This window comes from Fusarium solani, assembly GCF_023522795.1.
Source record: "Fusarium solani strain SB1 chromosome Unknown bctg00000007, whole genome shotgun sequence".
Lineage (NCBI taxonomy): Eukaryota > Fungi > Ascomycota > Sordariomycetes > Hypocreales > Nectriaceae > Fusarium > Fusarium solani.
The window spans coordinates 2,900,597-2,924,240 of NW_027072150.1; the positions used below are offsets into that span (position 1 = coordinate 2,900,597).

Sequence of the window (23,644 nt, forward strand, 5' to 3'; positions counted from 1 at the left end):
CAATGGCCGTTTCAGGGGTGCTCGACCTGGATGCAACCCTCTCATCACTGCCTCCAGTCAAGCCTGAGAGCCTGAAACTCCGCCATAAGATCCGATCAGACATTCGTAACCCTACAGCCAAGACCCCTCGACTGGTTATCCTCGACGACGATCCCACAGGAACTCAGACCTGCCACGATGTCGTCATCCTTACAGTCTGGGATGTGCAAAGTATCAGTTCCACCTTGGAAGCTGTTGGTCCCGGCGGCGGCTTCTTTATCCTGACCAATTCGCGAGCGCTTCACCCGCCACAGGCTCGGGAGCTCATGATAGAAATCTGCACCAATCTCCAATCTGCATCTCAACAGACCGGCCTTCCGTATGAAATCGTGCTTCGTGGCGACTCCATCTTGAGAGGCCACTTCCCTCTCGAGCCCGAGGCCGTGGAAGAGGTGCTTGGACCTGCCGATGCCTGGATCCTATGTCCCTTCTTCCTCCAGGGCGGAAGATATACCATCGGCGATATTCACTACGTGGGCGAGAACAACAAGTTGATTCCGGCTGCAGAGACGCCGTTCGCAAAAGATGCCACGTTCGGCTACCAGAGCTCTAACCTGAGAGACTACGTCGTCGAGAAGAGTCAAGGGCAGATTCCACATCAGGACATAGCATCGGTTGATCTGGACACCATTCGTACTGGCGGACCAGATGCAGTCCTCGAGCAAGTCATGCAAAGGCTCAACAACTCGAAGTCTCGAGTGGTCTTTGTTATCAACGCCGCTGCGGATGAGGACATGGATGTCGTCGTCGCTGCCCTTCTTCAGGCGTCGCAGCTAGGGAAGCGATTCCTCTTCCGCACAGGCGCAGCCTTCGTGTCGTCGCGACTGGGCATCTCACCGATTCCTCCTCTGTCTGCCCAGCAACTGGGTTTATCAGGGAAGCTTGGGGGATTAGTCATTGCTGGATCATACGTGCCCAAGACGACGGCGCAGCTGGAGGCGCTCATCGAGAAGGCTGGCGATACCATCACCACCATCACATTGGATGTGCAACGGCTGTTGAAATCCCCTGAAGAAGGCGACGCAGACATCCAACGCGCCATTGGGCTCGCTTCCGAGGAGATCCAGCGTGGTCAGGATGTCCTGGTAATGACGAGTAGAAAGCTCATTGTTGGCCAAGATGCGGTTGAGAGCTTGGATATCGGGTCGACAGTTGCCAAAGCGTTGGTGTCATTCCTTCAGCAGCTCGATCAAAAACCCCGGTACATCATCGCGAAGGGAGGCATAACATCGTCCGACATGGCGACGAAGGGCTTGAGGATGAAACGGGCCATGATTCTCGGCCAAGCTGCACCAGGCGTTCCCATCTGGCGATGCGATGAGGCCACCTCAAAATGGCCAGGACTAACTTATGTTGTGTTCCCAGGTAACGTGGGTCCCAATGATGGGCTGTATGAGGTTGTTAGCCAGTGGAGGAGCAACGAGGAGGAGAATTAATATACATGCCTTGAAGTAGCCACGTGGTGCTTACGGTGACAACAAGATGAGATGATCACCCCTCTGCTCGGCAAATGAGCCCGAATTCATGCGTATTTGTGCCTGCCAAGTCATAATTGTGAGCTTTGTGAGGCAGCCAAGTCTTGAGAGTTTCTGCCTTCTTGGATGCTCCCTTTTGTCGTATACATGACCGTTGTCAAGTTGAAAACTTGAAGTACTCCAGCGTTCCAGGACTGCAAGTTTGTTCATCAACGACTACCAGACTCAACTTGCGTTACTTCATGCAAGTGAAGAACATGCTTCGTATACCAGGGACAAAAGACCTTAACTGACCACTTCCGAAGCCTCCGCATCCCAGCCATGTTCTGGAAGACACCGACCAAGGCCATCGCGGTTCCGAACTCGTGGCTCGACCACAGTATCTATAGAGACCAGTTAACAGACGGTGCCGTTAAATGGAGGTGCACTTACCGTCTTGTTATCCTTGCGCGTCGTCGCGACAAACTTCCACTCATGCCCCTGTTCAATGACTCCTGGTAGAAACGCCGGGTTTTCGACCGCCCCTCCGGCCTGCATCTCGAGTAACGACCATTGCTCAGCCTGCCAGGCTGCCATTTGGACGTCGGCCCTTCTCCCGTCCCCGCCATGCCTCTTAGTCTTAATGCTGAGGGAGATGGGGTGCGACGCCAGGGGCGTGAAGGCCGTGTGGTTGACTGACCCTGTCGTTTCTTCGAGCTTCGCAATCGCATCACTCGTACAGGTGTCTTCCGCGTCTGCGTCGAGATAGAGAACGTAGTCTACCTCGGTAGCCGGGATGGGAAAGTAGTGGAAGCGTGAGCTGACTGATGCCGTCACGCTGTTTGTGTTAGTGATTGCGAGAGGCCAAGTCTCGTATGCTGGGATACGCATCATGGAGAAAAGCCAACTAGCTGGTTCTCATTTGGGTCTCCATCGTTGAATACGGCGTCAAGCAAGGGGGTATGCACCAAGTTGTTCCACCCTGCTTCATCGTATTGCAAGTGATGGCATTGCCCAGCTCGTTTAGTCAACTTCCTGGCTGTGAGCATGAGTCTCGAGGCTGATGCCATGTCCATAGGCAGTGTGCCATCCGTGGCCAAGCTATAGTAGGCATCGTTACGAAGCCGTCGAAGGGACCGGTCACCTGCAGATTGCTTCCCGATCTCGCTCTAGCTGGTGTGAGGATATACCAAAAAGTTACAGGATCCGAGCACTTACCTTTAGGATATCAGGGATGATACACCTCGCTGTCGAGAAGTCGCACATGTCATCCAAGAGATTTGCCAAGTCAAAAGGCATATCGCGATTATCCGCGTCCATCGTCACAGAATCAAGACGGTTGTTATTATTGTATCCTTGGACTGGAAAGACCCTCGTCAGCGAGCTACGTCCCGAAGTTTGGCTGGCACTACTTTGCGATGATAAACTGGGCGTGTTCTCGAAGGTGGCGCTGCTGGAGGCGGCCTTTGTTGGCCGTCCGTGGCGTCTCGTTGGCATCGAAAGGCTCATCCTCTCGTTGGTCACCGGGGTGAAGCTCCTTTCGCTTTGATGAGTTCTCTGGAGTGCTAAGATTGTTTAGATCTATTGAAACATGTATCCGGGCCTTTGAGCCGTTGGAAGAGGCGAGATGAGATGGCTGATCTTGCGTCTCTTTGTTGATCTCCCTTGCTCGTCACGCGAGGGCGCAACAGCTGATGAGGAGCGCGACAAGGAAGGAAAGATTTGATTGAGCCAGTTCTCGATGAATTCATCAAGCTGAAGTGACATTTTCTCCCCCTTGTCCCTAATACTGAGAGTTCGTCAACGTCGGAGTTCCGCGCTTGGTTGCGTGTCGCGTATTGTGATGACCGGTCGGCAAGGGTTCTTCCGATCCGCTTATCTTATCAGCTCAGGTTATCTTATCATCGCTTTGGTGTGGCACGAGTCCGCCAATCAAAGACCACTCGCCCATCCGAGCAGCCTACCCTGAAGTTAGGCGCATCTCGTTCAGTCCCTTGAAAAAAGATAAACATCATAATGAATTTATTGATTGATGACTGAATACTGTAGAATATTCAGGCACTTAGGGATGCTAGCTGATTGTTGTAGTACTATTGGTGGTGCTGGGCATTATCGGAATGCATGGTCGTCCAGTTACTCTTACTTGCTCCAACTCGCATGCAGCACGATCACCGCTAGAAATGTGAATCGTGACTACGCGATGGCTCCCATTGGGTATCTTGTAATGTTCTTAGCCAATTACGATCAGTATCTTTCTTCCCTCTCCAAAATCGAGATGTAGGACTATCACGTTGCCACCCAGCTAGTGAGCGACTTAGATAGTGACCTAGTGGTGGAGAGCGGTGTGGGAGCCTTCACGCAGTCAAGGAGATAACCAGGGGCAGGATTGAGCATACCTGCTGTAGCTAATCGACACAATATACTTACTCATTCTAGTCTAGTACCACCAGATCTCTCACACTCGGAGGCTCACACTCCACGACATGGCGGCTAGGTGAGCCCAAGCTAGAATGCCCCAACCTGGCACGCACTATTAGCCGCCTTGGGTGCTGGGATAAGATTGAAGCCGAAGGAACCAAAGTGCTCGAGACCAGAATCAGAGGTACGGGCTGTCTCGTCCTTGGGCGGTGCAATGTTACTAACCCATCCACCAAAGAGGGCGTTACCAACCAGGAACTGATGCATGTTCATATGCCCGACATCCGCAACATCTACGGATGCCCTCACTGCTCTGGCTATGGAACACCCCTCGCTGGGGGCCTGTAAGAAGCGTGCAAGAAAGGGTCTTCCATCACATTCAGCTTGAGCCGTTTCCTCCCGAGCATCGACCCTTTTGCACCTCGACCAACCATCACCACAAAGCCCGTCAACTGTGAGCCATACCAAGTCAAAGCGGTCGCAAATTTTTTCAATAGTCGTCGTCAAGAGACTGCAAGGTAAGCTCAGGCTCCGTCGGAAAACAACACCCGTAGCCTCAAATACGTGTTGGTAGCAGAAGGGTGAGGCAGACTCGCGCCATGGTGGCGCTGGCAGTCAAGTGATGGAGAAGAGAAGCGTTTGGCTGGCACAGCGCTGCATGAAGACAAGCCAACGCAGTCTCCACTCTGCCATCGTGGTTGCCCTCTGAAAATCGGTGGTTGGTCTACGAATCAGCCCCTGGTCTTGAAGCACACACATGCATGCGGATGACGTTCAGGCATAATGAATAGCTTTTCTAAATATCTAATTAAAGGCATGGCATATGATCAAGTGATTTGTTGAAACGGAAGATCCGACAGAGTAACAGGAACTTCAAAATCTGTGAGCGATACTGGAGACAACGCAACCAGATAACATGTCGTCTTGGAGTTCAGGGGTTACAGCACGGCGACATCCCAGCCGCTCCTTTCAGCCAGCAACACCCGCAGACTAATAGTGCTTCTAGCCCCCTAAGGCGAATGTCACTCCCATAGGGAATAATGACATCTTACCGCCATACAGAATAAGCTTAATTATCGATCCGTGGCTGGCTGGTATATCGCTCGGGTCAGCTTCAGTGGTGCCATCACGTCGTCCACCTCTTGGCTGCTCCTCTACCATGGTCCAGACTCCCAAACATTGAGCTGTTTGCTCAACCTAGAAATAGTGTCTTGGTATTGTTGGCAGCGAGTCGGTTGGCCGGTCGGTCATTGTGAAAATATTTGAGGATCTGCATCGGCTAACCTCATTCAGGCACCCTGGTGAGACAAGGCAGACATCTCGCACTGGCAACCTATCAGGGAGCAGGGTCAGCACCCCTTTTACTCGCAGGCTAGTCGAGCCGGGTTACTCTTCGGGTCTTGATTTCCGATTGAGCGGATCTGAGCGAGAACTGTGATGAAGGCAACCTTTCAGCTCTTTCCTGGGCTCATTCTTACGAGGGCGCTTTGTCTCTGCTTGACATCAGGCGACTCTTTGGGCCATGTCTTGACGGCACTAGCTCACAGGGCATGCATAATTAGCTCTCTCCGCTTCCATGCTCTCAACGCTTGTTGGGCCACCGCGATGAATCAAACGGGGTATCGGCCGGGACGTCGGTGGTCGGCCGGGGGGGCATCGCCTTAGCCCCTGCGGCTGAATACGCTTATTGCGTGCCAAGCTCACTGAAGAAGTGATCTGTCAAGGCTGGCTGAAGGCGCAGTTCCCAATCACAGGGCCCACGGGGGGGATAGATGCTGTAAGAGGTCTGACTTCGCTAAGCGATCCACTCACCTTTGTGGTTTCATCCCTGACGCGTGGTTTCTTATCAGGATGCCAAGGCCAGCCAAGGGGTCATCGATTCCCTCCGGCTCTTCCGGCGGCTTTAACAGTACACAACGAGGTCAACTGCGGAACCAGACTGCGGAAACATGCGCTGACGTGTCGGGGTTTTGATTGAAACTATTGAATTAATATATCAATAGTTTACGCCTCACCTGGCTTGGACAGTTGATGTTGTTCGGTCATGCCTCTATTCGCTAAGCATGAAGAGTCTGGATGCTTCGAAGCTAACATCATGGAACGATGGAGGAAGAGTATATAAATCAAGGTAAATGTCGTGCTTAATGAGACATCATCACTCACACAGCAACATCTTCCTCCGGCAAGACACGAGCTTCAATACAATCTATCCTCCAAGCCCAGCTCATCACGATGCGTTCCTTCATCCCCCTCGCCGCCGCTCTGGCTACCGTCTCTAACGCCCTCCCCTGCGCCGCTGAGTCCTGCCAGCTCAACGAGATCCCCTCTACCGTTGTCTGCGGCGGCAACGGCTATGTGGCCGCTACCGACACCCCGTGGTACAAGAAGTCCCAGGCCGAGGGCACCGTCGAGAAGTGCATTGACGCCTGCACGGGCGGATGCAAGGCCGTCAGCTTCGACACCCAGTACAACACTTGCTACTTCTACTTTTCCGAGGTCACCAAGATGAAGCTGTACGGAAAGTCTACCTTCAACTACTTCGACCGCGCTTGCACCTTCGAGACGACCCCCGAGAGCATCTGTGGTGGCAATGGCTACGTCGCCGCCACGAATACCCCATGGTACAAGAAGTCCCAGGCCGAGGGTACCATGGGCAAGTGCCTCGAGGCCTGCACGAACGGATGCAAGGCTGTCAGCTTCGACACTCAGTACAAGACCTGCTACTTCTACTTTTCCGAGGTCACCAAGATGAAGCTCTACGGAAAGTCCAGCTTCCACTACTTTGACCGAGCCTGCAAGTTTGAGAACGTTGACCACACCGTCTGCGGCCAGCGCGGCTCGGTCGACGGGTCCGACCCGGAGCCTTATGATTCCAAGGTCATCTCCTCTGGGGTTAAGGATGAGTGTCTCGCGTACTGCCACAGCGATGCCAGCTGCGAATCTGTCAGCTACAACCCGAGCGACAAGAAGTGCTACAAGTACGACGTCGCGGTCACGGATACTGGTGTCAGCCTGGCCGCCGAGGGGACCAGCTTGTGGTACGACGAGGATTGCTACAAGTGCACTGCCGCCCCCGAGCCCGCCCGCAAGGCCTAAACGAACGGAGGGAAATTCGTTGGAGGTCAGGTCTTGTCTGTTGGATAAGTGTCGGTCTTGGCATAATTGCTTGTGATGCGAGCTACAGCCCTTTTTGTGATAGTGCTGGGTACTGGAGTCCATTCTATTGATAACTCCCCGGCTGGATTCCATTCTTTTGTACTCCGTAGTATATCAATAAAAGTTGACTTTGGCCCGCAATTGAAATGTTCCAAAACATCTGGTTCACAATATCTACACCGTGCTCTCTGATGTTGCAGCTGATGCTTTTTCTGAGACGTGAAACCCCCAACAACAGCTGTTGGTACTCCGTAGATAACAGGAGGCCTGGAAACCGGCCCGATCCCCCGTGCTAAGTTTCTTTTGCACTTGACTGTTCTTTCTGTTGAGTTGCTCTGAGGCCCCCGGCCCCCTGGCCTTATGCAGCCTTTTGACCAAGGTCAGTAAAAGGTAGTGGGCCTACCCCTTGCTGGGCTGGCCTCTAATTTTGGCGCCTCTGCATGGCAGCTCGCTAAGCGGCAGTGGCAACAGTGGCTGGCTCGGGAAACGAGACGTCACGATCGGGGCTTGGCCAGGGTATTTGCTGAGTCGATGAGGTACCGATGCCCACACGTTGGAAGAACCTCGATGGCACACTACCACGACTCTATCTGGTACCCATGCCTGATAAGTTATTAGGGCAAATGCTTTGGGAATATGGGGAATTACAGGGCGACGCCATGTCCAGTTGTTAGCCCGTCGTCAGCACTGGAGGATCATGGGGGGGTGGCTGGGGTCGGCCGCTGACGTTAATGGCTTGTTTAGTTCGTTTTGGAGGCGGTGCCTCAGAGAATAATCTCCGCAACTTTGCGCCTCAACATCCACAATATGCCTCATTATCCGTCTACGTTCAGGTGTTATCGTTAGTAGCATTGTTGATGGATATCATCAGCAATGGACTCGCCCAGTGGCTCTCTCGTAAAGCGGGCGAGGTCATCGGGCTACAAGCCGTTGAACTTGACCAACTGACAGAAAGACCTAGCGCAATGGGGTCAATCTGGTGTGTGAATTCTGTTTGAGACTTCATCTGGACTGCACATATTCGATCAACGTCCGGGACAAGAGCCTCAATTGTTAAGCGGAGCGCAGGCCGACACATGGACTTGTTCGATGCTGAAGCTTCTCCACCAAGGTAGTAGATCAACCAAGACGCAGAAACACGAGACGAAACTACCACTACCGGACCTTGAGGCAAGTCTGAGCCTCCGATCGATGTGCTAGCAGCAGGAGTCTTTGATCAGCCGTCATCAGGTAGTACCATCTGCTATTTTGGTGACATATTTGCTCTTCTGCCTCCGCCATAGTTTTACGTACCAAATCAATCAACCTTGGGTTCAAACTGTAACCATGCTCCGCTTTTGTTTCTCACCACAAGTATAGCGAATCTCGGTCACAGTAGGAGCCACGTGCATTTGGAGCCTTGACGATCTGTTCAACCCAGCACCGGCCCTGCAGGTACCAGGAATATTGATGTATGGATTACAGCTGGGAGAGAAGAGGGAACGATATTGATATCGTGCTTCTTTGGTACTGTTGGTGCCGTCTTCCCTACATCAACCAATCAATTCTTCTAGAGAGCATTCGATAAGATACAGGGGATGAAGACGGCCGCCGAGCGGGCATCTAATCATGCCACTCAAGCTTTGCTAAGCATCGTCATTGCTCATGCATATTCCACACAAGGTCCTACTGCTGTGGAGCCGGTTTGCCGCCGAACTCGTGTCTGTTGGGCTTATGGGCATTGTACATGCCCAGTCTTGAGCAACGCATGATCCTGACTATCTGTTATGCCTTGAAGAAGCTGAGCACGACTCATTAGATCAAACACTCCTGTTTCTAAGTACTTTCCAGCAAAACAGCCAGCCCTCCACTGAGAACTAGCCTGGCTGTCAAGGCATCATACCGGCTTGGCGTCCATGTTTATTCGGCGTACGACACCTGACGGCTGCTGAGAGAGAGCTGCGTCGAAGCTTCTGGGTCGTCACGCGCTCCATGCACTGAATATTAACACCCTAGCTCAAGTGTAAGCAGTGCAAACACACCATGATACACAATGGTCATGATTCATGCACCAACACCTGTAGCCGGAGTGTAAGTTGGCTACGAGACTCGTGATCGCATCGCGGGCCGCCCCATTTGACGCTCATCGTCGCGCCTTGGAGCCTTGTTGAAGACAGATCAGCTGCCGCTGTCTAAGGCAGTTGGCGAGACTGGGATTGTTACGCATGAGTTATCGCGACTTAATCAGAAAAGTGAGACAAAACAGCATTTCGGTAAGGTAACTGTGGAAAGAAGAAAACGAAGTGGTTTTGTAGGCCATTAGTTCGTTTGCCCCTGGAATACCAACAACCAAATTGAGCCATGTCGCAGCAGATGGCAGGAGTTTACCAGGGCTCATATTAACGGTCTTTCAGAATTCCCGGTGGAAGTTGTCGACCCCATTGCTCAGGGGCCTTTTCAAGTTACCAATATTGTGCATGTAAACGAAGGCTGGTTATTACAAAGAGAAGCAAGGATAAAGTCATAAATCAGTTGTACAACTAGGCACATCCCCTTCAGGGTATCAGCATCATCAAAACGTGAGCCGACTTGCAAGCATTAGAGATGCGAGGCGGTGGTAAAGAGACTAGATATAGTGTATGGGCCTTGGTAGGCTACCAGCAGTAGTAGGGTCGCCTTTTCTAACATGAAGTGTACGGAGATGATCAAATACTACTTGGTCAAGCTGACCAGCTTTCTACACCATCATGAGGTCACCAGACAGCAAGAATCGACACAAGGATTGCCCCCAACACCAAGCAATTTCCAGTCTCCAACATCGCTCCTGCATTCTTGGAGCTGGACTCCGTAGCCTTGCCCTTACTCTCTGAAGTGCTTTCAGTGGGGATTGACGTAGACTTGCTCCCACCGGAATCTCCCTTGTTTCCAGAACCGACTTTATCAGCAGCGGCTGTGATGGTATAGACAACGCCATCACCCCCATTGGTGTAGGTGAATATATGGCCGCTTGCTGGCGCTGTGACTGTGCCTGGGCCGATACTCAAGGTAGCCGTACCGGTCTTGAGCGAATCGTCGGGCTTGTAGAAGGTGCTAACGCCATCCAGCGAGAACGAGAGCTGAGAACTACAATCGTAGGTATCCATGTATTTTCCGCACGTATCGAATTGGACGTTCAATTGTGACTCGAGCTGGGAAATCTCGGCGAGTCCGGCGAACTTGGGATCGGTGTCAGGACAGATCTCGACAATACTACGAGTGTTAGTAGTGTTTGAAACTCGGAGTGAAGTCGTGCTTGCCTTGAAAGAGCTCCGCTGATTTCACAACAGGAGCAACCTTGCATTCGCTGCAGGTTGCTTCCCGCATCGGCAGAATCGGAGTTGTCCGAACACGTTTCCGTCTGTTGAATGGCGTCGTGGATGGCGAGATAAACCTTGCCAAGATTGCACGAACATGAGCTGGGGGCCTGCTTCGGAGCGGGAAAGTATGGGACGGGGAGTTTCGCGATTGGACAGTTCTGGAGATAAGAGACGATGTACTCCTGATAGTCGCATTCCCAGACTTTATTCCAACAGAAAGCCGCGTAGCAGTTGTAGTTGTTGACGTAGTCTTGACAGCCACACGCGAGGATTTCCTGTTGGCTGTCGTCCCGATGGGCCTGATTGATGCAACTTGTTGTCTTCTTGTTCGCATCACTTTGGCAACTCTCGAATCCTGCTGCGTCGGCACAACCCGTGCTCTTTAGGCTCACGTCTGCAGCCGTAGCTACCACGGCTAAGCCGAGGAGCAAAAGGCGATGTGATTGTACCATGTTGGCGAACTCGAATGGGGAGGGGCGATGAAATGGGGAACGAGACTCACGGTTGGGCATGGGCTCTGTTGTAATTAATACAACTAAACGGTGCGGCTGAGCTTTGGGTAGCCAACCGGGCTGTCGATGGAGGTCCAAGGATCAAGCACATCAGCAGCCTCGAAGCTGGACCAGATTCGGTTACCTTTACCGCATCTCATTCCGTCACATACGGGCGGCAATTATCCCTACTGGTTCCAGGGCCGCGAATGAAGCCCAGAGTTGTCGTGTTGAAAAGTCCGGGGCCGAGATATCCGGAATCTGCCTCGTTAGAACTGAAGGTGCAGGACACTAATGCCTTTTAGTCCCGTGTTGATATTGGGCCCCATAACAGCCGTGCCGCGATTCCGGGCGGACAGGTATGCGGTATCGAATCCGAACCGACGATTCATAGTCTAGCTGAGCCTCTAATTACTGGAAAATCTATTCTTAGTTTAAATGATAGAAAAAGGGGGGTTGATGTGGATGAAGAGGTCGACTTAGTGATTGAGGTGGGTGTCGGAGAGAGAACAAACTAGCAGCAGCGTGTACGCAGCGGGTAGAAGGTTAAAAAAGCGCGTTAAGGGTAAAACTTGAGTGAATTTTTATAAAGATATTTTCATTTTTCTTCTTTCTTTGTTGAGTTTTTAAACTAAAGAGTAAGGCCAATACTAATAGAATTAAAAATCATATTATACCTACCTATATGGTAACTTTATCTATATATTTACTCACGTGTGGGATTCATTAGGTGGTCTTGTATGATAGTTAACTCATCTTACCCACTAGGATTAAAAATAGTTCCCCTCCAACGATGGGCCGCCTGGAGCACATACTTGAACTTGCACAGGTGAGGCAGCAGATGAGGCGCCATGGTGTGCTTGGTTGGTAGGTGCTATCTGAGTAGATGGACTTTTTCGAACCACTTGCCACAGTAAGGCGGCAGGAGACCGCCCTTGATAGCCCAGAGAGCGCAGAACGGCAGTGGAACCAACTAATACCGAGTGGACAAAGAGGGGAGAGCCAACCCCATCTGATCCTGGTCACCTTCGTGGCCGCTTTCCATAGTTAGACGGCAGAACATGTGAATCTCAACAGGGGAATCTTAGACTAGACACTATATAATAGCCCCTAGGGCGGCAGACGCTCTCGTCAAGCGTACGACGTGGGGAGCGATTTCCACTCTTCGGGCCCACCTGTGAGGGGGCTTGTTGGGAACTTGGTAAATACTCGGAACGGGAGTGGAGAGAATTTCAGTCAGAGACAACTGCACTATAAAATCAGCCGGAAGGCAAATCACAGTCCATAACTAGATCAATCACTTTCCACTGTATAGAACTTCCATGACAGCCTTCAAAGCACTACCATGCCTCAAGCGAAAGTTGCACTCGTTACGGCTGCCAGCAGTGGGCTCGGCGCCGCCATTGCCCGCATGCTAGCCGTTGATCTCGGCATGAATGTGGTTATCAACTTCAACAGCAACGCATCGCGTGCAGAACACCTTGCGAAAAGTATACAAGACGAATTCAATGCGATGCACACCAAAGGTCAAGTATCGATTCAATTCATACAAGCGGACATGTGCGACAAGTCCCAAGTCAAATCTCTCGTCACAGATGCAGCCGCCAGATTTGGAGGTCGCCTAGACATCGTCATCTCCAACGTCGGATGGACTCGCATGCGTAACTTCTCAGACTTGGACGACAATATTGATGAAGACGATTGGGACCGCTGCTTCACTGCCAACGTGAAAAGTCATCTATGGCTCTTCCATGCGGCAAAGAAGTATCTCGAAGAAAGCAACTTGCGAGACGCTGGAGCTGCAGCGTTTGTAAGCACAGCGAGTTTGGCAGGAGTCAAACCCAGCGGGAGCAGTGTGGTAATTTGTCCTAATTCTTAACCGGTATCATCAATGGCTGATTGCTCCTGGTACGCTCTCGTAGCCATACGCAGTCACGAAGTCGGCACAGATTCACCTTGGCAGGTGTCTCGCTACAGTAGCAGCTCCGTCTATAAGAGTCAACACCATATCCCCTGGAATTCTACTCACGGTCAGTCCGGTCCTGTTGCAAGTGATACGCACAATTACTCACCTATTAAGGAATGGGGCCTTTCATTCCCACCTCAGCGGCTTGAACTTGCTCGGAAATCCAACAAGCTGGATCGATTTGCTACAGTAGAGGATGTTGTACAGCAAGTTAAAACCTTTGTGGTGTCCAAGTCGGTGACTGGTCAGAATGCCATTATTGATGCAGGCTTCGCCCTTTGACGAGTATACAAATACGGTTATGGGTGAAGGGAGGTCTTTGATCGAAGGGTATTGAAGCTGCAGCCGAGACTGAAGGCAGGATAAGTGTAGATGCAAGAGTTGAAGGAGATAGCGAGAGTCTGGGGGATAGGCTGCCATTTCTGCCCTCTTTAAGAAGAGAGAAACTGGCTTCATTAGATTTGGCTGTCATTGAAGACTACTGGATTATGATCTGAATCAAAAGGGTTTGCTCAATAGCTGCCTAATAGCTGTCTAATATCGAGACACACGTAAAATCGCACCTTCACGCGGTTTCTTGATGTTCGCCTTCTCACTCCAAGGCAGGGTCATCTCATACAGGTTGGGATGTGTGTAGTTCCTACTCTATGATACTCGGTGTGACTGTTGCTTACAGTCATTGCCGAATCTCACTGGTGAAGTTGCCGGATGAAAGTGGGTTGACGAATGTGCCCCCTGGTGCTGGTGCAATTGGGGAGGGCCGCCCACATTTCCGATCCCCTCCCCCTCAAAGCCGACCAGGCCACACAGAGCCGATAGACCTGGGCGACACAACGACGAGATACAGACATGCCTGAAGTTGATGAGAATAGGCAATAACAATAAATGAAGAAGATCCTGTATCCTTGTCTACATAATAACATCGTGAAAATTCACAAGCACTCCCTAATCTGTCTAGTTACCCTCTTATCACGCCAAAGCCATCATGACCCGTACATACGTTAAACGACCCGCTGCTTCTGGTGCATCTAGGACCAAAACAAACGGATCACCGGTTGATGTAGCGGGAATAGTGAAAGGGGTGATCGACACCGTTCGTCAGCAGGGCGACGGCGCTGTTCGTCGATACAGCGAGCAGTTCGACAAATGGTCTCCTGTCAGCTTTGAGTTATCCAAGGAGGATATCGAGCAAGTCATAGCCGAGCTCCCGGAGCAGGTGATCCAAGACATCAAAACGGTTCAGGCAAATGTGCGGAAATTTGCCGAGGCCCAGAAGGACTCACTGAAGGAGTTTGAACTCGAAATGGCCCCTGGCGTCTTGCTGGGCCAAAAGAACAACCCAATTGACTCGGTCGGCGCGTGAGTTCTCTTGGCCGCCCACTCGCTCATCAAGATGCAATGGGGCTGACTGTTGACACAGATATATCCCGGGCGGGCGCTATCCATTGCTAGCCTCGGCGCACATGACTATCCTGACCGCCAAGGTAGCTGGTGTGAGGAACGTCGTAGCCTGTACGCCCCCAGCCGCAGGCAAGCTTCCTCTGGCAACAGTCGCTGCCATGCATCTCGCAGGAGCAGACCAGATATTCATCCTTGGCGGCATCCAGGCTATCGCAGCCATGGCCGTCGGAACTGAGACAATCCCCAAAGTGGACTTTATCGCTGGCCCAGGGAATGCCTTTGTTGCTGAAGCCAAGAGGCAGCTATTTGGCGAGATTGGTATCGACCTCTTCGCTGGGCCGACCGAGGTGTTGATTGTCGCTGACGAGACGGCTGATCCGTACATCGTCGCCACAGATCTCCTCAGTCAAGCTGAGCACGGGCCGGACACGCCAGCTATTCTGATAACCACTTCGGAGGATCTAGCCAAGCGTACTATAGAGTACTGCGATCAACAATTGTCCACTTTGAAGACGGCAGCAGTGGCCAGTGTTTCATGGCAGAACTTTGGTGAGGTGATTGTCACTGACACCATCGACGAGGCTTATCAAGTTGCCGATGAGTTCGCCTCGGAACATGTTCAAATCCTCACAGCAAACCCCAGAGACGCCCTCACCAAGATGCAGCATTATGGCGCTCTTTTTCTCGGGCCTATGACTTGTGTCTCGTTCGGTGACAAGGTGGGCAGACACCCCGACACCTCTCAACTAGTCTCCCATACTAATGTCTTTCGCATAGTGCATTGGAACCAACCATGTTCTGCCTACCAAGCATGCTGCTAGGTACACTGGAGGGCTATGGGTGGGCAAGTTTCTCCGTACCGTCACCTATCAGGAGGTCACATCTGCTGAAGAGAGTGGCAAGCTTGGTCGCCTTTGTGGCAGAGCTGCTAGAGTAGAGCTTTTTGAGGGTCATGCGAGATCGGGGACATCCGCGCAAGCCTGTACCTAAAGGATAAGTTTGACTGGGTCAAACCATAGGAAGATCGGGTTCAATAGAATGGGGTTTTCCATTCAGAAGAAGCATTTTGCATACATCACTCTCTAGCTGTTTCATCTCGGGTTGCCTATGATTAAATTGCCACAAAATGCCAGTGACCTGGGCCTCTCCTAAAGTGTCTATGCCGTTAAAGATCTGTACTTGAATCAACTACAGCCTTCTGGCTCAGTTATCCCATCAAGGGCCGGGCTTAAGCTATAACAAAGAACACATTTTGAATCAACTACTCCTAGACCTTTACTAAAAGTGCAACATGTAATTCAACTGTCTCATATCTATTTGAGGAGTGCACGGCAAATGTGCATTATGGCTTCGATACTTCTCTCAATATTCCAGATAATTATTGTAGGGGAAAGAATGTTGGCTGACAGTCTCTCATACACCCCCACGAAGCTTGCCTAACAATTGTAGCTTGCCTGGAAGCACGGGCGAGGTGTCGAGCGAGTCTTCTTCCGCTACTCGAAATTCCTGCGTTCGGAACCATGCCTCGCCCGCCTCGGAATGTGGACTCGTTCCGGTGGGGGATCAGAACGATGGCCGAGTGTGGGCAAGCCTCGACTGCCCATCGGCCCCCTGAAACCACCCGCAATTGCCGCTTTCCCGTACTATTTTGGGGGTATTTCAGTGGCATCTGGATCTGGGCTGGAAGCATTCTGGCCATGCACATTAGTTACCCCTTTTGGATCAAAGTCTTCAAACACAATGGCCTCATCAGACAGCACGCGCAAGGATATCAGACCAATCCAGCGGTTCATCACCACGCACACATCCGATGGCAAAACTACCTTTTCCGATGCCATATCAGAGGAGGCCCCCTTTCAGACTCTTCCTGACAACGTCGACTTTGCCCTCTGCTACGCCACGGACCAGTTTCCCGTCGCGCTAGAAAATGGCCGAGACATCGACACCTACCAACATTATACCCAGAACCTACCAGGTATAACCATCCCGTCGGGTACTGTCTTGAGAGTAGTAGACATGCCCCCAGGTGCATTGTCTCCGATGCATCGCACTATCAGCCTGGACTTTGGAACCGTCCTCGAAGGCGAAGTTGACTTGATCCTGGACTCCGGAGAAAAGCGGACGATGAAGAGAGGCGATATTTCCGTCCAGAGAGGAACAAACCACGCTTGGAAGAATAGGAGTGACACTTCATGGGCAAGAATGTTGTATGTTTTACAACCGGCTGAGCGTCTGGTCATTGGGGGCAAGGAAATGACGGACAACTCGACGGACACAATTCCGGGGTATGGCGAGGATTGAAACGCAGACGAAAGTTACCATAGCTAGATAGACAGAGAATTTGTTTCTCAATCTCAAGCTGCCTCTTCCGGTCATAATGGAGGCTTTGCTGCGGGCGAACGCCCCTAATTATCTTGGCTTACAATCAAGTCTTTGGAAATTGACAGCTGTATTTGAGTTAACTGTGTAAAAGGCCATTTGTCGTCTCCAGCGACAGTAAAGTTGTCTTCAGTCAACAGACACGTCGGCCATCAATGTTCACGTCCAAGCTTATAAACAAACATATCATCTCTCCACCTGCCTACGGGGTGTTTGTAAAGCCTATGGGCGACCTACAACTAAAAGTACTTCATCAACATGTTACTTTACCAAACAAATTTATATTAATAAGCATCTAGTTATGATGCGGACCCCGAAGAACTTGGTGTTCATGAATCCTTGCTCGTAGTTAGGCTGGCGAGGCGAGGAAACAACGGACTGAGCTAAAAGATACTCTCCACAGAATGTGTCTTTTCCGTACAGGCCGTAAGTCACGAACACTACCACTTTTTCACCCTGCTCTGTAGATTTCGGGCGATAGACATTACACCTCACGAGCCTCTCTCTTGACTGGAGCGTTATTATTGCATTCCGCTCATACACATAAGGCAACAAATCAACGTCCACGGTGTGCAGATCGTGGCGGATTTGTGTCGGCATGTTTGTTGAACCTTGGAGCAAAGCGTCTACAGTGCGGAGCTTGAAGCTATGATTGTTGATGCTCAGTGACTGTTTCAATTGATATGGTGTATTATCTCTCAGTCTCTACGTCTCTCTACGTCTCGTGCTACAAACGCGAGGAGGTCCGCTCGGCCCCTCCCCCGTATCCCCGGGCATGTCCACCAGGACGGGGCCGAGGTGGAGAGGCGATACGAGACGTGCTCTATCCAGATACTGTTTGTATCAAGCTGCTCGGTAGTCTCTGATGCTCGTAGCGGCCCGTCCGAGATTGCCGAGTAGCTGTTGAAGATTCTCGACCAGAGGCGGAAGAGCCTCGCAGTGTGCAAAGTTGGCCCCCAAAATCCCAACAACATTGTCAACAACCGCTTCTTGGTCCATCAGTGAGATAGACACGTCGTCGCTTTGCGAAGAATGCGGTCTGATTGAAACCATGGCTGGTTTTCCTCGACCAATAAACCTCTGTATGGTCGGCGAGTCGGGCCCATTCAGACAGACAGCTGCGCCTGTTGGCTGTAACGATTGCTCCCTGTCAACACCATTGACTTGCGAGACTACCGCATAAGCCCATAGGGTAAGGTTGGCTTGGTAGAGCGCGATAGTATAGAATCCTCGAAGCTGGGCGGGTGCGAATTGCTCTGCTGCTCGCAGGACCTGGCCAGCATGCCAGATGGCCTTCCTCGCCTCCTCGCTGCTCGCCCAGTCCGAGAGTAAGGGTAGTGCGTGGCGTGCATCGTTCTGGTCTCCCTTGCCTGCGAAGAGTTCGACCTCCTCGAATGGCATGTGCAGGTGCATCTGGACTAGCTCGTACAGTAGTGTAGATGACGCATCATGTGAGGGTGTTTCCTCTTCCGGCATGTTCAAGACAAAGCATTTGAGCGTCTGCAATATCTCTTGGTGCCGAAGTTTGGATGCTGCATCAGAGTGTTTTGGCTTGCCCAGCACGGCGTCCGTCTGGAGGCCTTGCCAAACCATGCCCCAGATCCCGCAGAGTATGATCAGCCGACAGAAGGATATATCATACGTGTCGTCAATCTCGGCAGACTCTCGAAGGTATACCAGCAGGCTCAGCCTGTTTTCGTCACGTTCTTTTCTCAGGTACTGGGCCTTCCACGCTTCCGCATTCGGGGCAAGCCACAAGTCTCTTGACTCAGGCATTGGCGTCTTGAACTCGGAAAAGGATAACAACGGCTGGGTTGACATGCCGATACTGACTTGTGTGTCCATGATGAATGCGTGATATACTAGTCGGTTGGAGCTCTCTTGTTCAATCCAAGCTAGCCACTTCTTTTGCAAAACATCGCCCACATCCTCTGGTAGCGGAGGAGAAGCGGATCGATCAGCTCTGCCAAATTTGCCACCTCGTCGTAGCATCTACAGCTCATTTAGTATGCAAAAACTGATCATTCGAGACATTGAAAGAGGAAATACCGTGTATGGCATCTGGCGCTGGCTCTCTGCAATCTCCATCTTCCTCTTAAGACCGCTCCACAGCCCCATCTCAATATCAAGGACAAAAGCCTGTAAAGCGTCCAGAGCTCTCGTCAATGAGTTGGCTTGCTCAAACATCTTGGGCAGCGATACGCGTACCACCTCATGAAGAGAGAATCCTAGTGAATGCAGGACCTTAGAGTCGGCAAATGTGGTTGCAATGTTGGCGAGAGCCAAGATAAACTCAGGGCCTTGCTCATTGGGTTCAAACGAAGGACCATGAATGAAAGAGTCGGGTTGGTTCCGATGATGAGTAAAGAAGCTCTGGATGAGCTTGGATAATATCTCGGGGGTGGGAAATGCTCGGATTATGGCGAGCTTGCTCTCGGGTTTGCAAGCATTCAGCGTCAGCAGCAGCATCTGGTCTCTGAGGCTGCTATGAAGCGGGCTGAATTGTTGAGAGGGGTTTTCATCGAGACTTGACAAGATTATGGGATCATGTGGACTCTCCCCAAGGACGGAGAGAGCCTTGGTATTCGAGTTGATATGATCCCGCTGAGTAGGCTCCCACATGCCCAACGCAGATTCCTTGTACGCTGCATGGCCTAGTGCAAGAGGTCGGCCATCAGAGTCAAGTTTCTGGGGTTGTGTGGGAACAATGACAGACGATTTCGGTTCCAGCGAGATTCCATTATAATAGAATGAAGGGCTGCACGGTAAATCTCCGAGGCCCATGGCAACATCGTCAAACCTCATGTCACTGTCAGCCCTGAAGTCTAACAGACCGTGAGATTGAAGAGGATCATATGCAGGGTCGATGCTACTCCAATCGATTTGCTCGATCGAACGGCCAGGGTCTCCATGCGTCGGTGTCATGACGCCTCGTAAGAAGGTTGAAAAGTCATGGTCAAGAAAAGGCAAGTGATTGGACTGCTCAAGTATGGATAACGGCTGCATTTGGTCTACTTGATCCCCCAATCAGCATGTGAGGCGGATAAAACAAAAATCACTTATACTCACCGTCCGTCGTTTCTGATCTGGCTTGTGTTATACGCTTCTCTCCAACAACGATACTCCGCGCTTCCCGTTCACAGTGGATGCCTTTAGAGACACAGCGCTTGCAAGATGCGTCCTCGTCGCACTTGAGTTTAGACGCTGCACATGCTTTGCATGCTTGGGAGACTCGAGGTGCGAGAGCTGAGGCACGCTTCTGTCGCTTACTTCCAGGCTCACTGGGGTCATGACACGTTGCATGGCGTTTGAGCAGATCTCTGTTTGCGTCGAATTAGCGTGTTGCTCGATTCTAGGGGGTGGCTAGCACCAACTGTCGTCCAAATGCCTTGTCGCACACCTCACATCGAAACGGTCTGTCCTGCAAGTCTTTGAGGTTTCAGCTAAAGGTTCACGGGGAGAGGGGCGACTAACGAGATCGAATGTGACGCGTAAGATGATCGACGCGTCCAAAGGTTCGCTGGCAATAGGAACACTGAAAGTGGTTGCGTTGAGTCACTGAGGAAGGTTGCTTTTCCTGTGAAGCGTCCATGGTCCCTGGCGTGTCGGAGGACACATATGAGGTCTGTGCCTCGACAAGGAAGAAGATGCCATTTGATATGGTCCTGAGGCAGGCATCCGGACCCTTTGCCGTCCGGAGTGCCGAGTGTGACTGAAGGAGGAGGGTACCCCGCAAAAACCCCAGATCGCGTCGGGAGTCCACACAAGTATGGAGGTTTGACAACCAATCACCTTCTTTTAGAAGCATCCTCATTCCGCCAATGGGCATCGATAGACCGGAAGCTGATCCGCAAGGTTCCTGTCCTGACTTGTACTAGCGTAGTCTACATCGCCTGTGGAAAAGCCTCAATGGAGTGAAGTCAGAAGCGGAAGACGACACCACTTACCAGCATCTGAAAACTAATTTCTTTATGATCAGCTGCCACTTATCTACAACAACCTCTAAAAATCGACGTGCCATTTAATGGGAATTTCTTATACTGCAAATGAAAGATTTCAGTAGTGTGGATATTCTCCATGATGTTGATTTCTTGCTGAAATTTGCTGGCTATAGGGTAAGGTGGTCTTGACAGGGTTCGAGTAACTATACATTTTGTAGGCCATCGACACCACTCTTATCTCCTTCATCTAGATAACCAGCAATCACTCCACGAGAATCCCACTTCTTCCTGATATCCATCAATCGTTTTCCCTGCTCCTGCCCCCAGAACCTTGTCAGACGCTTCTGGAAGTCAGAGTCTCCCAGATAAGCTCCATCAGATTTACTCTTGACCTGGTCCATGATCTTTGCAACCCAGGATTGACACTTGGGGTCTTCGGACTCGTCTTCCCAGATAACATAAGTGGCAAAGTAGTGATCGGTCTGCATGGAGAGAGCCATGTCTTCCATGGTGCCATCCTCAACACTTCGCCTTGAGCCCGGCGCCATCGAGTACCATAACGAGAAAGACTTTTTGGTAGGTAGCGAAGTAAAAGACTCTTTGAGTACGGAGACGATATCTGCATCGTTCTGGACGTAACAGTTGTCAACCGCATACCTGTGGCCATCTGGGTTGGCGGCGTGCTGGTCGTCGTATTGTTCAGCAAGTGACGTCGGCTTGCAATACCATGAAATAACATGTCCTGGCGGTGCCGAGTCTTGCGCGGGTTGCAGCGCGGCCCGAGCTTCCTCTTCGCTGTTTTTGAATGTCACGAAGAGGATCGTGATATGCTCTCCCTCTCGTCCTTGTATGTGGTTTCCCACTGCAACAATTTCTGTGCTCTCATCGAAATCAGATGCGATCTGCGCTTGCTGGTGAGTAACGTGCCAAGGATAATCAATGGGCGTTCAACATACCCCGAGTACCCATGAAAATGCTCTTTCGTAATCCTGCTTCTCGTAGATGTAGATGGAGGATCGCATGTGGCTGAAGGCGGGAATTGTCTGCAAATGAAAGCGGGTTACGACAGCTGGAAATCCTGGTAGAAAGTCAGAATTCCAGACTTGTAGTCATAGTGGCATTGTATCTGCTGAGGTACCTGGACCTGCTCCCCGTGCTGCCCAATACAGATCACTGTTGTCGTTTCTATCGCAGTGTTTCTTTTCTCCGTTGGCAGTAACCACATCGACAGCCAGAAGCCTTTCGCATGCGAAGCCCCAATTCTTGATGTCCCACGTGTTAGCAGCACCCAGGTGATCAATCTTGCGTAATTACCTTGCAATTCCACCCCATACCCCCTTGTAGCAGAAAACCTCCCAGAGCAACCTCCGGGCAGTGACCACCGGGAAACATGCGCCCACGTTGTCCCAGCAACCTGTTGACCATTCTTCCTGTCATACTGGGGGACACTTGCGCCACTCCAGTGTCTTCATCCAATAGAAAATCATGATACTTGCCCAGGTCAATCAGAATGGCACCCTCCCTAACACTCCAGGCTGCCCAGCTGTGCCCACCGGACCGTACTGATACTCGTGTTCCCAAAGTACGAGCGAGACGAACAGCATCTACAATATGTTCCTCTCTAGTGGCTTCGACAACTGCGAGCGGCTGCCTCGACGGCCGCCGGTGATTGAAGACACGGCCGACCCTGGCTTTTTCCCAAAGGATGCTGTCTTGCCAAATGATAGGGAAGGAAGAGGGTAGCTGCGAACGGGCAATCGCGATTTCTTTGTGGTTGGGCATGATGAACGAGAATGGAAAGGTTGTTTGTTGATGAGATGTGTCTGGCTGGAAGTGCTGTGTGTCGATCAAGGTTCTGGTAGCTAAATACTCGCATTAATTTCCACAAGACTAACAAAAAAACTGGTTAGCTTAAACTTCAATCCGTGCCCCCCCGGAAAGGGATGGTTATCTAGACGCGGCAAAGGGCGCACGCGGTCACTCATCCGGGCAGCCCGGGACCACTCTCCCACATCCCGAGAACGCGGGGAGAGGCGTCACATCGCGTCCTCCCCCACATCCAGAAACGGCTAAGAAGGGCGATGACCGGTCTCAAAGAATGCACGGGGGTTAATAATTGAGACTGATGACAATCGTGGCAACGAGACATCCATTTCAACAATGTCTCTCATGGCTAGATACACTACACCAAACCCGACAGACCTGGCATCACAAACTCTGTCAGGAAAAGTAGCCATCGTTTCAGGTAGCGACAGCGGAATTGGTTACGCTATTGCGAGAGAGCTCGCGTCTCGTGGAGCACATGTCGCCATAAATTATCCTTTCTCATCTCTTGCGGACAAGGCCAATGAAGCAGCCGCGAGACTTCCAACCAAGTCTATTGCTGTTTGTGCCGACATGAGCACAGTCGACGGTCCCAAAACCTTGGTAGAGTCTGCCTTCCAGGAGTTTGGACGCCTGGATATTGTTGTCAACAATGTGGCTATAGCAGTCAACAAGCCATTTGAAGAGCAGACCTTGGACGACTGGGACCTGCTGGTCAACATCAACGGGCGAGCAACTTTTCTGCTTACACAGCAGAGTCTCCCCCATCTGACCAAAGGGAGCGGACGAATCGTCAACATCTGCTCGGCGAGCTCACGAGGTCCTCCCCCGTTACAGACTATCTACGCAGGTACAAAGGGCATGGTGGATTCTTTTACAAAATGCTGGGCCAAGGAATTGCCTCCAAAGTACGGCTGCACGGTGAATGCTGTGTCTCCTGGGCCAACTGAGACAGAAGGCTTTCTGGCGGCTGGGGAGGAGGCTATGCGTATTTTGCAGCCAACAATTGATGCCACGCCTGCGGCCAAGCGAATGGGAAAGCCGGATGAGATTGCCTTTGCTGTTGGGTTTCTGTGCGAGGAGCGTGCGAGCTGGGTTAATGGTGTTCATTTAGCTGTTAACGGGGGCCTCCATATTGATTAGTCCTGTTAAATTGAATTACCTTGACAATGGCTCAACGATGCCTTTGAATGTTTAATTTGGTCCTCCAGCATGCATGTAGTTACTATGAAGTCTCACC

General features: G+C 51.3%; 10 protein-coding genes across 10 annotated transcripts; 5 read left to right on the forward strand and 5 right to left on the reverse strand.

Annotated features, from left to right (window-relative positions):
* Nucleotides 1–2: 2 nt before the first annotated feature.
* On the forward strand, nucleotides 3–1,475 carry MRS44_011875 (uncharacterized protein; the record flags this gene model as incomplete). The annotated part of the gene is made up of 1 exon (XM_046271774.1): nucleotides 3–1,475. The coding sequence occupies one exon, from the start codon at nucleotides 3–5 to the stop codon at nucleotides 1,473–1,475; it is 1,473 nt and encodes a 490-aa protein (XP_046124640.1).
* A 196-nt stretch (nucleotides 1,476–1,671) lies between these two features.
* MRS44_011876 (uncharacterized protein) lies at nucleotides 1,672–2,384 on the reverse strand (the record flags this gene model as incomplete). The annotated part of the gene is made up of 3 exons (XM_046279131.2): nucleotides 1,672–1,708; nucleotides 1,809–1,897; nucleotides 1,947–2,384. 3 exons carry the CDS (start codon nucleotides 2,382–2,384, stop codon nucleotides 1,672–1,674), a joined length of 564 nt encoding a protein of 187 aa, XP_046124639.2.
* Nucleotides 2,385–2,901: 517 nt separating this feature from the next.
* On the reverse strand, nucleotides 2,902–4,178 carry MRS44_011877 (uncharacterized protein; the record flags this gene model as incomplete). Its single annotated transcript, XM_065619897.1, has 3 exons — nucleotides 2,902–3,058; nucleotides 3,820–3,898; nucleotides 4,025–4,178. 3 exons carry the CDS (start codon nucleotides 4,176–4,178, stop codon nucleotides 2,902–2,904), a joined length of 390 nt encoding a protein of 129 aa, XP_065475969.1.
* A 1,965-nt stretch (nucleotides 4,179–6,143) lies between these two features.
* Nucleotides 6,144–7,007, forward strand: MRS44_011878 (uncharacterized protein; the record flags this gene model as incomplete). Its single annotated transcript, XM_046280391.2, has 1 exon — nucleotides 6,144–7,007. The coding sequence occupies one exon, from the start codon at nucleotides 6,144–6,146 to the stop codon at nucleotides 7,005–7,007; it is 864 nt and encodes a 287-aa protein (XP_046124638.1).
* Nucleotides 7,008–9,799: 2,792 nt separating this feature from the next.
* MRS44_011879 (uncharacterized protein) lies at nucleotides 9,800–10,854 on the reverse strand (the record flags this gene model as incomplete). The annotated part of the gene is made up of 2 exons (XM_065619898.1): nucleotides 9,800–10,295; nucleotides 10,436–10,854. 2 exons carry the CDS (start codon nucleotides 10,852–10,854, stop codon nucleotides 9,800–9,802), a joined length of 915 nt encoding a protein of 304 aa, XP_065475970.1.
* A 1,384-nt stretch (nucleotides 10,855–12,238) lies between these two features.
* On the forward strand, nucleotides 12,239–13,141 carry MRS44_011880 (uncharacterized protein; the record flags this gene model as incomplete). Its single annotated transcript, XM_065619899.1, has 3 exons — nucleotides 12,239–12,703; nucleotides 12,816–12,923; nucleotides 12,974–13,141. 3 exons carry the CDS (start codon nucleotides 12,239–12,241, stop codon nucleotides 13,139–13,141), a joined length of 741 nt encoding a protein of 246 aa, XP_065475971.1.
* A 703-nt stretch (nucleotides 13,142–13,844) lies between these two features.
* MRS44_011881 (uncharacterized protein) lies at nucleotides 13,845–16,561 on the forward strand (the record flags this gene model as incomplete). Its single annotated transcript, XM_046282906.2, has 4 exons — nucleotides 13,845–14,218; nucleotides 14,280–14,979; nucleotides 15,038–15,193; nucleotides 15,710–16,561. The coding sequence occupies 4 exons, from the start codon at nucleotides 13,845–13,847 to the stop codon at nucleotides 16,559–16,561; spliced, it is 2,082 nt and encodes a 693-aa protein (XP_046124636.2).
* Nucleotides 16,562–17,482: 921 nt separating this feature from the next.
* MRS44_011882 (uncharacterized protein) lies at nucleotides 17,483–19,564 on the reverse strand (the record flags this gene model as incomplete). Its single annotated transcript, XM_046277892.2, has 2 exons — nucleotides 17,483–18,631; nucleotides 18,689–19,564. The coding sequence occupies 2 exons, from the start codon at nucleotides 19,562–19,564 to the stop codon at nucleotides 17,483–17,485; spliced, it is 2,025 nt and encodes a 674-aa protein (XP_046124634.2).
* Nucleotides 19,565–20,783: 1,219 nt separating this feature from the next.
* Nucleotides 20,784–22,362, reverse strand: MRS44_011883 (uncharacterized protein; the record flags this gene model as incomplete). Its single annotated transcript, XM_065619900.1, has 4 exons — nucleotides 20,784–21,491; nucleotides 21,537–21,658; nucleotides 21,719–21,842; nucleotides 21,895–22,362. 4 exons carry the CDS (start codon nucleotides 22,360–22,362, stop codon nucleotides 20,784–20,786), a joined length of 1,422 nt encoding a protein of 473 aa, XP_065475972.1.
* A 378-nt stretch (nucleotides 22,363–22,740) lies between these two features.
* On the forward strand, nucleotides 22,741–23,547 carry MRS44_011884 (uncharacterized protein; the record flags this gene model as incomplete). The annotated part of the gene is made up of 1 exon (XM_065619901.1): nucleotides 22,741–23,547. One exon carries the CDS (start codon nucleotides 22,741–22,743, stop codon nucleotides 23,545–23,547), a length of 807 nt encoding a protein of 268 aa, XP_065475973.1.
* Nucleotides 23,548–23,644: the final 97 nt, after the last annotated feature.